The sequence below is a fragment of the Monopterus albus genome, unplaced genomic scaffold (genome assembly GCF_001952655.1).
Source record: "Monopterus albus unplaced genomic scaffold, M_albus_1.0 scaffold147.1, whole genome shotgun sequence".
NCBI classification, from domain to species: domain Eukaryota; kingdom Metazoa; phylum Chordata; class Actinopteri; order Synbranchiformes; family Synbranchidae; genus Monopterus; species Monopterus albus.
In genome coordinates this window covers 421,463-437,491 of record NW_018128027.1, presented here as the reverse complement: position 1 = coordinate 437,491, position 16,029 = coordinate 421,463, and the positions used below count along the sequence as shown (strand labels likewise).

Genomic DNA, 16,029 nt, shown 5'->3' with positions numbered 1-16,029 from the left:
GAAGTGAATGTGGGTTCCCAGTCTGTCAGCAGAAATTGGCTGAGTTTGCGGTTGAGCCAACTTGCAGTCCATGTGGAGACGACAATCTCCAGGAACACTTTGGGGAACTACAGAGACAGAGTGGCCTGATGCAGTCATTGACCTAGGAGTAATATGTGGAAAACTATATCGGATTGAAGACCATGGCTGATATGTAATTGAATGCGAGTCTGTATTAGCTATTTTTATTTTATCATTTCCTAAGTGTTCTTTCATACATGGCTGATTTAATGTATAATGTGTAATGACAGTTCACTGTGTTGTAGCATACTCTCTGCTCAGAGAAATATGCTGTTCTGCATATAGGCAGACTTATGCATGTTCAACTCACATTGAGAAAGTTTAGAGCTGTGTACAGTCTCCCAGCTGGTACATTGTAATAAAAGAATACAAAGACAACCTTCGATTTCTCTCACCTGTTTACTACAAAATAACTTTTCCAGAACAAGTTCAACTTTCCAAAAAAAGGTCACAACTGTCATTTTCAGAATCAAGATAACAACGGCCTTAATAGATGAACATCAGATTTTGGGTTCTGAATTCTAAATTTAATATAGTCCAAAACCAGGAGAGTTTTGTATCCCAAAGTCCATATCTTTTTGAAACTGACGATTAGTCTTTTCTGCATGATATTTTAGAACAGATTTGCCGAGATGTCATGAATACAACTTTCTGTTCACCTGTACTAGTGCTAGGCTGTGGATCAGGAGGTGCAATGGGAGGGACAACAGGAGGGACTTTGTTTGGCAGATCATTTAAAAAACTGATGTTTCTGCCACACAGACAACAAAATGCAGGAGACGCTATCAGTGCAGATCCGCAGAATGGACAATACATCTGTGGTGGTGGGGAAGAAGAGGAGAGTTACTAAAATTGGAAAGGTCCAATATAAGGAGACTGTACAGTATATGAGAGAAAACTAAAGTTAACGTTGAAATTGCACACCTGATTTGCACAAAATCTGTTATATACTTTATATATATATATATATACTTTATATATATTGAAAATAAAAGTTATTTCACTGCACCTTTTTATCCATTTTATCTACTAATGTATAATGTGTAATGACAGTTCACTGTGTTGCAGCATACTCTCTGCTCAGAGAAATATGCTGTTCTGCATATAGGCAGACTTATGCATGTTCAACTCACATTGAGAAAGTTTAGAGCTGTGTGCAGTCTCCCAGCTGGTACATTGTAATAAAAGAATACAAAGACAACCTTCGATTTCTCTCACCTGTTTACTACAAAATAACTTTTCCAGAACAAGTCCAACTTTCCAAAAAAAGGTCACAACTGTCATTTTCAGAATCAAGATAGCAACGGCCTTAATAGATGAACATCAGATTTTGGGTTCTGAATTCTAAATTTAATATAGTCCAAAACCAGGAGAGTTTTGTATCCCAAAGTCCATATCTTTTTGAAACTGATCATATGTCTTGGACATAGGTATTTTGATTGTGTTTGCACAGGTGCTGCTGACTGGGAAGCGAGACGTGTACTGAAAAATCAGTTTGGGTTGTGGCTGAATTCCAGAGGGAGGCATTGTGTTTAATCCTGTGGCAAACATCAGGATATCCTTGAGCGTGAGCCCTGTCTGTTGTTCTGAAAAAGTAAAAGCATAGAGTTAAGTTAAACGTATTACAATACAACAGTATCAATAGAGATAACAAATCTGTTTAAAATAAACCTTCTGTCTCAAAAAAACGGATGTTTCTGCCACACAGACAACAAAATGCAGGAGACGCTATGAGTGCAGATCTGCAGAATGGACAATACATCTGTGGTGGTGGGGAAGAAGAGGAGAGTTACTAAAATTGGAAAGGTCCAATATAAGGAGACTGTACAGTATATGAGAGAAAACAGCTAATAAGAGTTAAACACAGTCTGTGGCACACTATCCTTAGCTAGGTACATTTGTTGCTCTTTTATAGTACCGTAAGAGATGACGGGCAATTATTTAAAAAGGAACTTAATGGAAAACGTACCGTTTCTGTAACCTTGAAAATGCCCCGTGGTCTTCTTCTTGTTCTTTTTCTTCTTATAATAACTTAAATTAGCTTAGCTAGTTCTTTTGCCGTAGTATTCTTCTTAATTTTCGCGGTAGTATTCACTACTTATTCTTCTTCTACTTCCTTAATGTTGGGATGAACCCATCATTGCGATCGGGCTCCCCCTATTTCCGTTTTCGGTCTTGCATGTGTTTTCAGTTAATGTTGCGTTTTTCTTTTGCATGTGTTTTCCGGTTAATGCTGTGTTTTCCTTTTGCATGTGTTTTCCGGTTAATGCTGCGTTTTCCTTTTGCATGTGTTTAGTTTAATGCCGCGTTTCTGTCTTGCATGTGTTTTTTTGGTTAATGCAGCATTTTCTGTTTGCATGTGTTTTGTTCAATACCACGTTTGTGTCTTGCATGTGTTGTGTCTTTTGCATGTGTTGTGACCGTGTCGGCCACTGTATGTGCCCTTCCAATAGAACACTAGCCTGGCCTTATAACAGAGTCCGCTCTTTATATTGTTAATATTCTACCGGCCAACCCTGACACTCTGTTGAATAGGTATCAAAACTGTCGGCAATTATTTGTCTCTCAATTAACTTTCAACTGTTGAAAGCATTTCAGCACTACTCTGCATTTTAGCGATGTGACAGTTATGTTTAGAAACGCTACATGTACTGTAACACCTTCCAGACCCACATCTTTCCCACATATCTCAGTTGTTATATGTTCCATCATATTGTTTCCAGCTCTCTCTTTCCTTTACTGCCATTCTGTTCCAGTACATATACTCTAAGAGAGAAGTGCTCATCCCTGTTTGCTGCCACTGAGCAATCACTTGTAAAGATAGAATTAAAGCTAGCTCTGAGTTTTTGGATGGAATCCATAGCTCTTCAGCATGAGAGCAAAATGGACCACCTACAGTATGTCATAAAGCGTGTGCTAGTTTGTGTGTGAGAGAGAGATAGAGCGCGAGAGAGAGACTGCTGGTAAAGTAAGAAGAGGAGGAGAGGAGGTAAGCTGTGAGAATTAAAGAGAATGAAGGCTTTGTCAACACCGCAACACAAACAGAACCACCTCCCATTTCTTTCACTTCCTGCTACTGTCATTCACCATTAATGAGCAGCTTGTAACAAAGTGACTCAGCCTTAAATCAAAGCTTACTCCCAGCTTGCTCATTATATCAGGGACAAGCTGAGACAGACAGTACACAGGGATCAGCTGTACCTCAGCCACATACTGTGTAGTTCAGTGGCAGGAGTCTCCCCACAAAGATGAAGCAAGTACGTTCACAAGCAGGTAAGTGTGCAGTGCACACACACAAGCACGCTAACCTCAACAACTAACAATATGCTAGTGCACAACAACCAACTAACAATATGTTAAGATAAGTTGCAAGGTGCTATCATCAACAACATGGGTCCTACCCACAGACTGTATATAAAGATGGACAATGTCATAGCTCCCAAAAAATAAAGCTACCCCATGTCAATCATTTCCTGGTTGCTGGTTGCAGAACAGGTCATAAACCCTGCTCCCTCCATGTTGTAGAGGATGGAATATGAGGCAAACAATTCAAAAAACAAACGTCTACAACATCCTGCCATGTGACACAGCTTGTCTCAACTTAAATTCAGTAGGCTATTCTCAAAATGTCTACAGGCACTGTATCATGATTCTTCAGCTATGCTGCACTTTAAACCAGTGTGTCCTATTTCAGACATCTGTGATAACAAGTGGGCATCGCTGAGTTTTTCTCTAGTTCATTATTTCTGTGTCACATTTGCTTATAGTCAATTTGCTACCATGGCAGTTGGGTTGCACAGAGACAGAGGCCTCAAGGAAGAGGCCATGTTTCAGAGCTACCCACTCTTGTAACAGCTCAGTGGGTATGCCTTGGCAGTGCTGGAGGGGGTGCAGAGGATGAGAGAGCAGGAGAGAGGGGGAGGCGAGCGTTGAGGGTACAGACTAAAGCTGAGGAGGAGAGATAGTGCAGAATTCATTATCAACTAAAGCAGTTAAGAGTTTAGTGGACATGAGTCGAGCTCCTGAGGGCTGCCAGAACACACACAAATATATCCGCTCTTTCCCCTCACTTTACTCTGCTAGCTCTCACTCATTCTCTCATCTTTTTGTTTTGTACCATCATTCTCTTTTTACAAATACAGCCCATACATCTTATGCTTTGTGTCTCTTCCTCTCTGGGTGTCTGTCTTTTTGTGAGCGGGTATGAAGAGCATGCAAAGTTGGTATCAAGGCCTCTGAGAATTATTAAAAAGAGACAGCTCTCCCTGGTTGTCTCACTTTTCTACAGATTGATATCAAGTGTGCTGAAGGACACATTGTGCATGCGTGCACTGACTGACTGTGTGTTTATAACAAAAAGATGTATCTATGTACAATGTGTGTATGCCTTCTCAAAAGCAGGCTGGACACAGTCAGAGGTAAAGCGGCAGCTCAACCATTAATCATACAAGCTAATAAAGCAACTAGCTCTTCAATCTCATGTCAGTGAGAATCCCAGCGGAACAAGGAGGCACAGACAGGACATGTGAAGATGGACGTACTGTGACTCCAGATGGAGGCTAAGTAAGGTAAAAGACAAGAGCCATTGATGTAGTTCAGGGACATCAGCTGCAGATGGATGAGAACACACCAGAAACGAGGAGTGAAGCTGAGACTTTCTCAAACTTGAAATGTTATGAAGTTCTTAAGAGGACTTTAAAGTATACTTCTCCAACATTTTGCTATGATTTTCATCAAGTTAACATAAAATACACAATAAGAGAGGTAAGTTAATTAAAGTTCACTTTTGTAAAAGCAACCCAATGACAATGGCATTTATGCCAGCAAGCTGTATATTTAATAATAGACCTGTATGGATTACAGTAAGGCAAACATGCTTGGTCTATTTTGTGCTTGCTGACGTTTAAAAATACATATTATTTATTACACTGTCATCTTCTATTCTACTCTCAAACTTTGCGGCTCCACAACATCATTTAAGTTTTTCCTAAAACCCTGAATCAAATCTTGAATTGGGCTTGTCATTTCTTTGATCTGGATGACAAACAATAAACAATAGTGTCTAAATTTAGTATCTAATAAAATGTTAGCTATCATTTAAACCTGTTTTTAAGAATGGAGGTTTATGCTGCTACTGTAATTTAAGAATTACTTTAACCATGACATCAATTACTGTAATTTCTGTCCTGGTTTCAGGTCACTGCAAAATCACCATGCTTTAGATTAAATACAGTAGATCACATGCAAAGAAGTGCAGTAACTCGTCGTGCGTATTGTCCTGTCTTACTACAAAACAAAGTCACATGCATCAAATGCCAAAAAGGAAAAATGCTTCTTGTTTTTCACCTGTAAAATATAAGCTATAAACTTCATGCACAAACCCTGGAGACTTTAAATACCCCACCAGTGTGCAATAAGATTGTTTATCAGTGGTATTCTTGTAATAGTAAAAAGAAAAAAGTTTTCAAAGCAGACAAACAGAAGCAGCAAGCAGCTGAAGTGAGACATTTCAGAGGAGACGGATGTGTGAGTGACAGGAGACTGCCCAGGAGAGGGCGCCCCTCACTAGATAGAGTACAATACAGCAGAGCACATGCAGACATGGACACACACATACTCAATACAGCGTCTTAATCATATTCAACAGAGATGCCAGTCTTTTCATGACCACTGCTTTCAAAGTCTCCTCCAATCTAACTCGCTGTTTTCCACGTTTTCCACCCCTCTTCCTTCCGCAAGCCCAGAACTAAATGTTTTACCTCATGTATCTCCTTAGGCAGACCCAGGACTGATTCAACACTACTGTACTCACTAATGAGCATCCTCATTCAATGCCACTGTTAATTTATGCCATCTGTTTAACATATGCAAATACACCAATCTCACATCATCCAATCAGCAGAGAGAAGTAATGCTCATTAGAAATGGACACAATAATGTTTCTACTGATACCATGAGCTGTGTTGCCATGGAAACAGGATGCCAAGGTAGACAAAAATGCAGAAACTACTGGGGGCAATGAGGATGTGAGCAGCAGTGCCTTGTTGAAGTTATTTAGCAAAAGCCTCTGCCTGACATGCAACTTGTGGCACAATATCAGAATAAAGACATTTTCAAAGAAGATCAATGTTTTTTAAAATGAAATGGAATGTGCACGCAACTGCAAGTTAAACAGATGTTGCCATTAACATTCACATGCACACAATGTAGTTTACACACAGAGAGACAAACATTAATTAAAAATATAGCTAGCTCCCTGTCCCAGACTCACATCTGTTAAAATCACTGGAACATTTTCAGAGCTTCAGGCATCCAGATTTATAAGATTTTAATAGGGTTATTTTAACATGCCCACTTTGTCAGAACACCTTGTTCTAAGTCCAATCAAAAGATGCACCCCTGGGTCCTCCATACTCATGAAGTGATTGCTAACAACCCCAACTAAACACAAAGTAACTCCTCCTGCTGACTTGTAAAATACTCCCTAAAAATTTGAGCTTACACTTGTAAAGCTCTTCACACAGTTTTTTTGTAATTGACTGAACTTGCCTAGCATAAGAGTAGAATTATTCCAAAACAGCAAGCCACCCATCTGGTATCTCTTTGAACAGAGAGAAGAACAGAATGAATTGGAATAAAATTTAGCCCAGGTCTGGCTTCCAGAAATTATACACTGTAAATAACACACAAACTGCTGAGTTACAGGTTTGTCTGGTTTCTTATCTGCTAAAGTGCAGATAATCTCAATTATATGCTCCACCAAACATTAATTTCACACTGCAAGATGCCTCAGTTATAACTCAGAGCTCCAAGCTCCAATGTTTAAAACTCACAACAGGTTTCTAAGTCTCTCTTTATCACCAAGGTTGCTGTGTCCTTGTTGTACTCTTCAGCATGTCTCACCCCTGAGAAGGGTGTGTAGTTGCAGTAGCTTTCTTGGCCATATGTCTGAGAAACAACTCTCTAAAGTACAGATAGGTGACATTTTAAAGAAATAACCAACATAAAGTGTCTTAGTAAGGTGTTGAGCCACCACGTCCCACCAGAACAGCTTTCAGTGCACCTTGGCATTGATTCTCTAAGTCTCTGAACTCTACTGGAGGGATGAACACCATTCTTCCAAAAGATATTCCCTCATTTGATATTTTGATTATGGTCATAGAGAACACTGTCTAACACGTCTGCCCAAAACCTCCCATAGATGTTTAATTGGGTTGAGATCTGGTGACTATGAAGGCCATAGCATAGGATTCACATCATTTTCATACTCATCAAACCACTCAGTGACCCCCCTCATGCCCCATAGATGGAGGCATTCTGGAAGAGAGTGCTCATTCAGTCAGGTGTTTCCCTTTAATTTGGCGTCCATCTGTAGATATGAAACTCCCATTGTTTGAGGACGAAGAGGACTAAGTTCACCTCAAAAGGAACATGTTACTAAGATAATAAAATGGCCAATAGCAAATTGGTGTCAGAGGAGCATTAGTGAGGTTTTGTTAGTGGGATGGATGGTGTGGGAGCACAGGTGTATGCAGTCTCACTGCAGTTGAGTGGTTAGAGAGGTTGAGCTGCAAAATGTAAATGCACAGAGGGGAAGAAGAAGTCAGTATTGTGAGGGCTGCTTGCCAGGTACCTGAGTATATCTCCCTGCTCTTCAATCTCATCAGCAACCTCTTCAAACCTGCAATGATGTGAAGAAGCCTGTCATCATCACAAATTTGCAACAACTTCCCCCAATTTTTTCCCTTCCTGTGTCATGTAAGTGGAGAAATTTAGTTCACACCGAGAACTCTTGTGATTTTTAGACCCTTTTAAATACTGTATGTGCATTTGCTAGGGATAACACTGTGCCCTCAACTAAAAGTAACAACTATACTGTAAGAATCACATAAACAGAAAAGGTCAGTTAGTAAGAATGTGTAAGTCACTATATACAGAAACAAGCCAGTTGGCATGCATATAGACAGCAGCTGAGGAATGAGCTCACAGATGAATAGAGCATATACAAAACCAGATACTGTAGACAGACAAATGTGACCCACCCACTAAGCACCCATTCCCCAGCATCACCACACACTCATTACTCCCAGTGACTGGCTCTGTCCTTCTGTCTGAGCACTGTGCATGTGACAGCTGTGTTTAGTGGAGAGAGGTCCATCTGTTTGGTCCTTACCTGTGTTCTTGTCTGGTAAGATACAGCAATGTTTCTGCAGTATGCCTGGCAACACCTTCCAAGAAACAACAAAGGGGTGGGGGGTGGGGGGACAGGAGGACAGAGGGAGTGGGAGAGGGAAAGACGTTAATTTCGCAGCAGCTCAAAGCAGATAAACAAGGTGAGGCTGAGTGGGGAAAAAACACTGAGCTGTGCTGTGACCCACAATTCCAGAGCAGCAACAGAAAGCTATTTCTCACACCATCTGCATCAAAAGAAGCTGCTCCCATATTTACTGTCTCTGTTCTTCAGCACTGTGATCTGAGCAGCGGAGCGCTAAATGATGGTCATGGTGTGGAGAGTTCATTTTAAACTGCATATCTCTGATTCAATATTCAGACAGTCCGAGGCAGGTTAAATGATGTGTGAAGGAAAAGATAATATGCTAACAATCCATTGGCACGGAGCAGCATAGAGATAAAATACTGCTCGACTAAGGTGGGGGAAAGGGCGGCAATGTAATCAGTCAATCTGCTGTGGTCACATCAACAGTCTGATTTTAGAAGCGTTCTCTGCTCTATCAACTGTACTGATCAATAATGCATGACATACAATGACAGACTCATTGTTGTCCAAAATGACTTTGGTAATATAGAAAGACTTCCTCTTCTTTCTCTTTAGTGTGAACATTCCTTTACATTTGCAGTTGGTGCTTATCTCAAGCTCGTCTGCCTCTCCGAGTTATTTTACTCCTCTCTGGGACTGAACAAGACCAATCAGATAAGTGTCTCTTTTAATTAAAAAGTGGAGCATATATAAAGGTACCTCTTGGAGAGAGAGAGAGAGAACCAGGCAGAAAAGAGGATATTCAGTGAGTAATCAACCAAGTACATCATTCATACAGGAGAAGAGACTCAAACACATTCTACACACTTCCATGCTAATTTGTACTATGTTCAATTTATCCTTACAATTAAGTGAACTTAATTAATACTTGACTGACAAACTCAATTTGAGAGTACAGTTTTTTTTTTGTTTTGCTTTGTTTTCTATTTAAAACACTAAATATCTTGATAGTCTAAAGGTTTGCTTGCATGAATCAAGTCATAATCACCTTTAAAACTGGACAGACTTGTCATAAATAGCCTCTTTCAGCCTGATGAATGCCACCTGTTCAGGTGTGCATTTGTGAGATTTGATCATTAGCATACTAATCAGCATAACCTAAAAGTGTCATCTAAAGCTGCCAGTTTTGTATTGTGTGAGTTTCATTCAGAAAAAAGTTACCACCGAGTATGAAAACTCAACATTTAGTGTAATGGCCTACAGAGCTAAAATATCTACAACTCAGCACTCATGTGACCCACAGCATTGCTACAAGGCCTCTAAAATGGAGACTGGGTTCATTCACTCATAGACGTAACTGTTTTGCATCATTTTAGCCAAAATACATGTGCACGGGCTGCAGTCGGCCGTGAGGTTTGAGGCGACACTGGTGCACCACTGTGCTGCCCAGATAAAACATACACTAATGCTGATACAGTCACCACATACATATTAAAGTCATAATTTTGAAGAAAACATGAAAAAAATTATTTTATTAATATTTTGTTTTATAACATTTATTTTAAAATGTCTACTTATTTAAACATTTTTGCACAGAACAAATACGAATGGACTACATTATATTTAGACGTGTCTCTATATTTTTGTCCTCAGCAGCCACATACATGACAGGGTCAGATTATTAGGAACAGTCCAGTACAACACCACCTTTAACTATAACCTAAATAATAAACATATAATTAATTTTATATATTTATGACACTTCACCAAAACAACAAAACCAAAACATTCTGAGTTTCATAAACAGATGTTAAGGTGGAAGTGTTGCGTTGAAGTGCATACACTTGTACATTCTTGTACCCATTCTTACTAACTTGTACAGGTGTACCTAATAAAGTGGACAGTGAGTGAGCAACAAATGGCTATGCAGAGATGAAAGATGCAATGATTAGTTTGTAATGACTCAAACGGCTGCAGGGTGTACAGCTGTAACTGATGCTGGATGGCTGGCTGTCTGGCAGGTACTTTAACTGGAGGAGTGTGGAAAATGAACTGTCAGGGACACTCATCGGTGTCGATACACAGAGCTCTTACTTGCTTCTCATTTACGCATTAAAAGGACTGAAGTCTACAGGCAAGATGTCTATTTTCACATATAAAAATGCATTAGGTATCTGCTCAATTGTTTTTTTAAGTTTAACACAGGAGAGGATTTATGTCATCATGTCCTAACATGATAGATTTTTAGGGACAATCCCACGGACACATAAAACTGGGACAACTGGAAACAAAGAGCAATCAAGAATCTGGCTTGATGGTTTGACAGATTTGTTTTCTCACATTAAACAATGGGTTTCACTCAAATCATATTTTATTTCTAGACTGATTTTGTGCCATTAAACAAATAAGCTTTATTATATCAAAACCTAATTATAACCCCTTAAAATCAGCAGTTCGGTGTTACAGTTTTGCAGTCAGTGGAGATACATCAAATGAGAAACAAAAGAGATACTGAACAACAACCCAAAGAAATTTCAGTACTAAAAGTTCAATCTTGGGAATGAGTGCTCAAACCCCACTGAAACAGTGAGTTAATAAAAGGCTCCATTTGGCAGTGATGTAGCCATTTACCACCATGCTACTGCAATGGGAACTGGCTGCCATTCACGTGCTTCCTGAGGCTGTAAGAAAAAGGAGATATCATTAAACGCCCCAAAAGTAGATGTTTCCAGTAATTCTCAAGAGTCCATATTATCACCCTGTTAAATCTACATTTCTCTTGGCTTATGGGACAGCATTGGTCATAAAGCGGGCTATAAAGACCAGGAAGTGCTGACTGAGGAATTCTTTAATTTTTATTTTCTGTTTTTACTGTTATAAGACCAGTTGAAGATACTATGATACTATTCCTGTCACACTTGTTGGTTGTGCCATAGTTCTACCCCCCTTGACTGTGACAAAAAAAGTTTTGAATAAAGTTACTGCCATAACTTGTTTTTGATATTTTCCTGATTTACTTGAATAGTTTGATTGTTGATTGATGAAGTAATGTGGCTTTCTTAAACTGAACATTTATTTTTACATCTATGCAAATGCATATATAATATTTGTAACTTGAATAAGGAATAAATACAGAAACAGTTATTTAACAATATGATAAGGAGTAGTTTAATTTATTTTAAATTACATTACATTTAGTTACATTTATACTGTTAATCTGGCCCTTTGCGGGCAACCGTTATGCTAATGTGGCCCTCGGTAAAAATGAGTTTGACACCCCTGCACTACGACATCAGCTTTGGTCACATTTAGAATGGCTCATCAAATAAAAATGAGATAGCTTAACTTCTAGGCTAAAGTGGCAAATGGCACATGAAAACACCTCTGTGTCCATTTAAGTTATTCAAGTTTTGGTGGATTCTCCCCTGAGAATGATCGGGAAAAACAAACCTTATGGTTTTTAATAACTTTTGGGTTATTCGTTTAAATTTAGGTACATGTCTTGGACAAAGCAGGTACTGAGCTATGTCACTCTTTTCTTTGAGACATACAGTAAAATATAAGAGCAATCAATAGAGATGAATGCCAATGAATGCTCATTAACTGAGATGACCAATCAAATGGACCAAGTCAGGTGAGTCACAGACCATTTGAGTCCGTGAAGAAACTTTTCTCTCTGATATCAGCTCTTTTAAAATGACTCCGGATATAAAAGTACTGATTACTTTCTCGCTGAGTCCATTTGTGTGGGAGATTGATGGAGCCCCATAAGTCTGTAGATTGAGGATCAGAAAAAAAACTCCATATTTTACATGTGCACAAGCTGATACTCACAAAAGAACAGTATAACATCATAAAGTTCAAGTAAGTGGTTGTTGCTGAAGTTCTAATATTTCTCTCAAAAGTGGCCAGTGTGATGTACACAAACCTTGTTACCCTCCCTACTCTGCACTTCAGTGTACAGTAAATGCTGTCAAACAAGTCAGGCTCCAATGCACCAGATCTGATCATAGCAGGAAGTAGTCAACAGGAGCCACTTTTGTCCCAGTGGTGCTTCAGGATGCTCAGAAAGCAAATGACTGGGCACATAAACACACACACACACACACACACACACGTGCACGCACTTGCTACCTATCTCCAAATGCTATTACTGCTGGATACAGGCAATTATCACAAGTTGCAGTGGGATATCTTAGCACCTGCTGCTCAGGGCTAGAGTGCAACCTTTGGTGAGCTAATGGAGATCTGAGGGAATGGACGGGAAGTGGAGTCACTTCAGTGCATTTCAAATCTCTTCCTGTCTGTTCCCTTCTTACCCAATCAAGCTAGCAACTGGTGCTCAGACTGAGCAGAAGATAAGATTTGCAGCAACTGATAGGGATATGACACACAAACGGACAAAATATCAGAAACTTCTTTCAGTTTAATGCGCTCTTCTGATATGACAGTGTACAAATTACAACTGTAAATTTCTCAAAACTTTGTGTGCAAATATCTCTCTCTCAAATGTGTAGCCCTTTACTTTTTAGTAAATATTTGTACTAAAACACTTAGAACAGGGCTCGCAACTCATCATTTCCAAATAAATGTTTGTGTAAGACACAGAGACAAGGTGAGGCAGCAAACTGAACTTCACTTTACTTCACTTCAAGTTCCTTAGATTTTGTGTTACTTATTCATCTACTTTATATTTCATTTGTATTTTGTGGCATTCATGTGGACGGCAAAGTAAGAATTTCATTGTACAGGGAAACACGTTTCCTAACTGCATATTATGAATAAACACTTGACCAGAGAAATTGATAGTTTTCCCACCTAGGTTCACTGTAAACACAGCAGCCTACTGCCCTTAATACCGCTGATTGCTAACCTTTATTGCAAAATCATATGGTTTGGTGTATTTAGTCACTGAACAACAGCACAAGCAAAACAGCCAAGGTGATGCTAGTGGAAGGAAAAGCACCATTCATGTTGAACAGCTTAACCACATTAGGAGGAATAAAGCACTAAGTAATTATCTGAAGCTTAATCACATCTTCACCTGCCTCAATCAAAAATTCTGCTGCCTTTATGGTTCTTCATTAGTGTGTGCTATTTTATTAAGCCAATATACAGTATATTTGAGTTCAAGCCGTCCCTGGTAGACTAGTGGTTAAGGCGCAGTGCTCTCGCCACTGCAGCCCAGGTTCAAGTCAGGGTTGCATCAGGAAGGGCGTCCAGTGTAAAACACATGCCAAATGTCAACATGCAAATCGTCAGTGTGACGATTTGCTGTGGTGACTCCTAAACGGGAAAAGCCAAAAGTGACTTTCTTTCTTACAGTATATTTGAGTTCATCGCTTGGCTTAAAGGGTCTGGCAAGGACTTGGTTGTAAAACAGCTTGGGTCTTTTGCCAGCAGTAACGGTAATCGGACTTATGCTCTGAAAGGAAGACTTCAAGTACACTTGAAACTGTACAGGGTCCCATGCTTGCACCTATCCATCCATCCATTATTTATACCACTTATCCTGGATGGAGACGTTGGGGGCTGTAGCCGATGCCAGCTGGCACTGGGTGAGAGGCGGCATACACCCTGGACAGGTCACCAGGCTATCACTGGGCTCCCATACTTGCATTTCTGTTAAATTTCATATTATGAGAGCTAACACAGTGGGCCTTAGGGGACAAATTTATAATTCCCAAGACACCATGACATAAAGTACCTTTGTCTCCAGTCAGAGTTTCAAACGCATACACCTGATGAGTATGGGGCAGTCCTCTCTCTGCTGTGCAAACTTTCAAAAAACAGCTGCTGCTCTGATGAAAATGAACCAGTGTGAAAGGCAGCCTGCCAAAATTATCATAAATAACCGGAATCAAGCTGTCGGTATTTATGAGTGTGTAATTAGAATAGAGAGGAAAGGTTACAGATAGTATACCAGCTTGCTACTGGACCTTGTAATGAACCACATCTGACTTTGGGCTATATGTAATAGCTATTGAACTGAAAGCAGCACTGGGAGAGTGCAGTTACACCCATCTGCCTGCAGGATATGTTTCCCAACCCAGTACAAAGGTTGTAATCGAGTAGCGTTATGCATAGTTCTCAGTCAACGCATTATTTCAGCCAAAATATCTGATCTTCCACCACAATGTCCAGATTTTCTGACTACAGTGTTTTCTAAAGTTTAATTATGATTAGACTCTCACAGATCTTGGTTATAGCTACAGTATGCAACTTGAAGTAGCACTAGCATGAAACTCCAAGTCAATCCACTCTGCTCCACCCAGCGGTCCCTCTCCCTGCTCCACTATACTTTATAATGATCTGCTACGCTCCACCATGCTCTGCAAAGGTCTTCAGATATTTATCTTTATGAAATTAAAATAAATGAGAATGCAACAAAACTTACTGATCAAGCAGAAATAACTAAAAATCTCTGAATGGTTAGAGACCAATCCTGCTCAAAACCTTTTAGAAGCTAATATCTCTGTTCACTGAGTCTAAGTCACAGGAGGCTTTGACAGCACCTCTCCACACTAAGACAGGTTTTGGAGCTGATTTCTACAACTAAAATATCTGAAAAAGCTATATATTGTAGCTCTGAGAGAAAGCAAAACTTAACTAACTTCATACACAATGTAAGAACAGAACTGAACCTGAGTCATTAGTGTGAGAGTCTAGAGATTTGTATACCGTACTTGCCATGCTGCCCAAAGGCAACTCTTCACACCTCTGTTTCTGTAGGTAAGTATAACGTGCTTCATTCATTCAAAAAATATGTTGCATGGGAATATATTCCAACAATAAAATACATTCCCTGGAAAATGTATTTGCCATTGCAGTTTACTGTAGTTGCATAGGAAAGTAATTTTTTAGGTGAGAGGGTTGGCTGATTTGCCCTCGTAAGCTGAAGCAAAAATCTACAAAACATTAAAGTAAACTAGCAGGCTTGCTGATTTCATGACTCTTAAATACTGTATAGCATCTTCTTCTACTTTGTTGGTATGAAAATACAGTTCATAAAAATAAATTACACCAAATTGCAGTAATAATCACAGTTTAGAGTAAACCCTGACCACAGGGCCTTTTCTACTTCGGTTTCTAAGTAGGCATATGATACATTACAGTTTGGGCTACAAGTACACACACACAAAGACTTACATGCATTATTACATTATATTCATAAAGCTCTGTGCTCTCCATCCCTTATACTGAAGCCAAACCATTACAGATGTAGGGGTGCATTCAGTCGGGAATTGAAAAAAGACAAATGGACGGGAACACACTGACAGAAGGAGAAGGAGAGAGAGAGAGAGAGAGAAAGAAAGGTGAATACATGTATATGAGTAGGTAAGGTAAGAGGAAGTATTAAAGTGAGAGAGGAGAAGGAGACAAAGAAAGCAAAAACATCAGTCACGGTGAGTGGATGGCTAAGAAAGGGCCTGCTGAATGTTTTAGTATTTCTGTTAACCACAGCTCCTCTCCCCCCATAGACCAAAGTGACAACACCACATGCATACTGTAAGCATACCATTTCAAGTTCACTATGCATCTTGATTTGATTTGATTTAATTTATTCTTTCAAACATGTAACAACAGTCAGTATGTCAACACACATAATTCCACACATATCCACAAATATATTTTCAATTTGCTCATACCTAATAAATGCTTGAACGGAGTAGGAAGAAGTTAGACTTATCTAGTCCTACCCCATGACATCATCTTACAACTTTTAAGTCCTAAGCAATATCTCTAGATAA

General features: G+C 39.4%; 1 protein-coding gene across 1 annotated transcript in view; it reads right to left on the bottom strand.

Annotated features, from left to right (window-relative positions):
* The window catches only part of dlgap2a (discs, large (Drosophila) homolog-associated protein 2a), a 303,340-nt gene that overhangs the window by 280,837 nt on the left and 6,474 nt on the right, over positions 1–16,029 (bottom strand). The window contains 1 exon segment of the mRNA XM_020614558.1: positions 8,234–8,288. Coding sequence (XP_020470214.1) covers positions 8,234–8,288 — 55 coding nt within the window.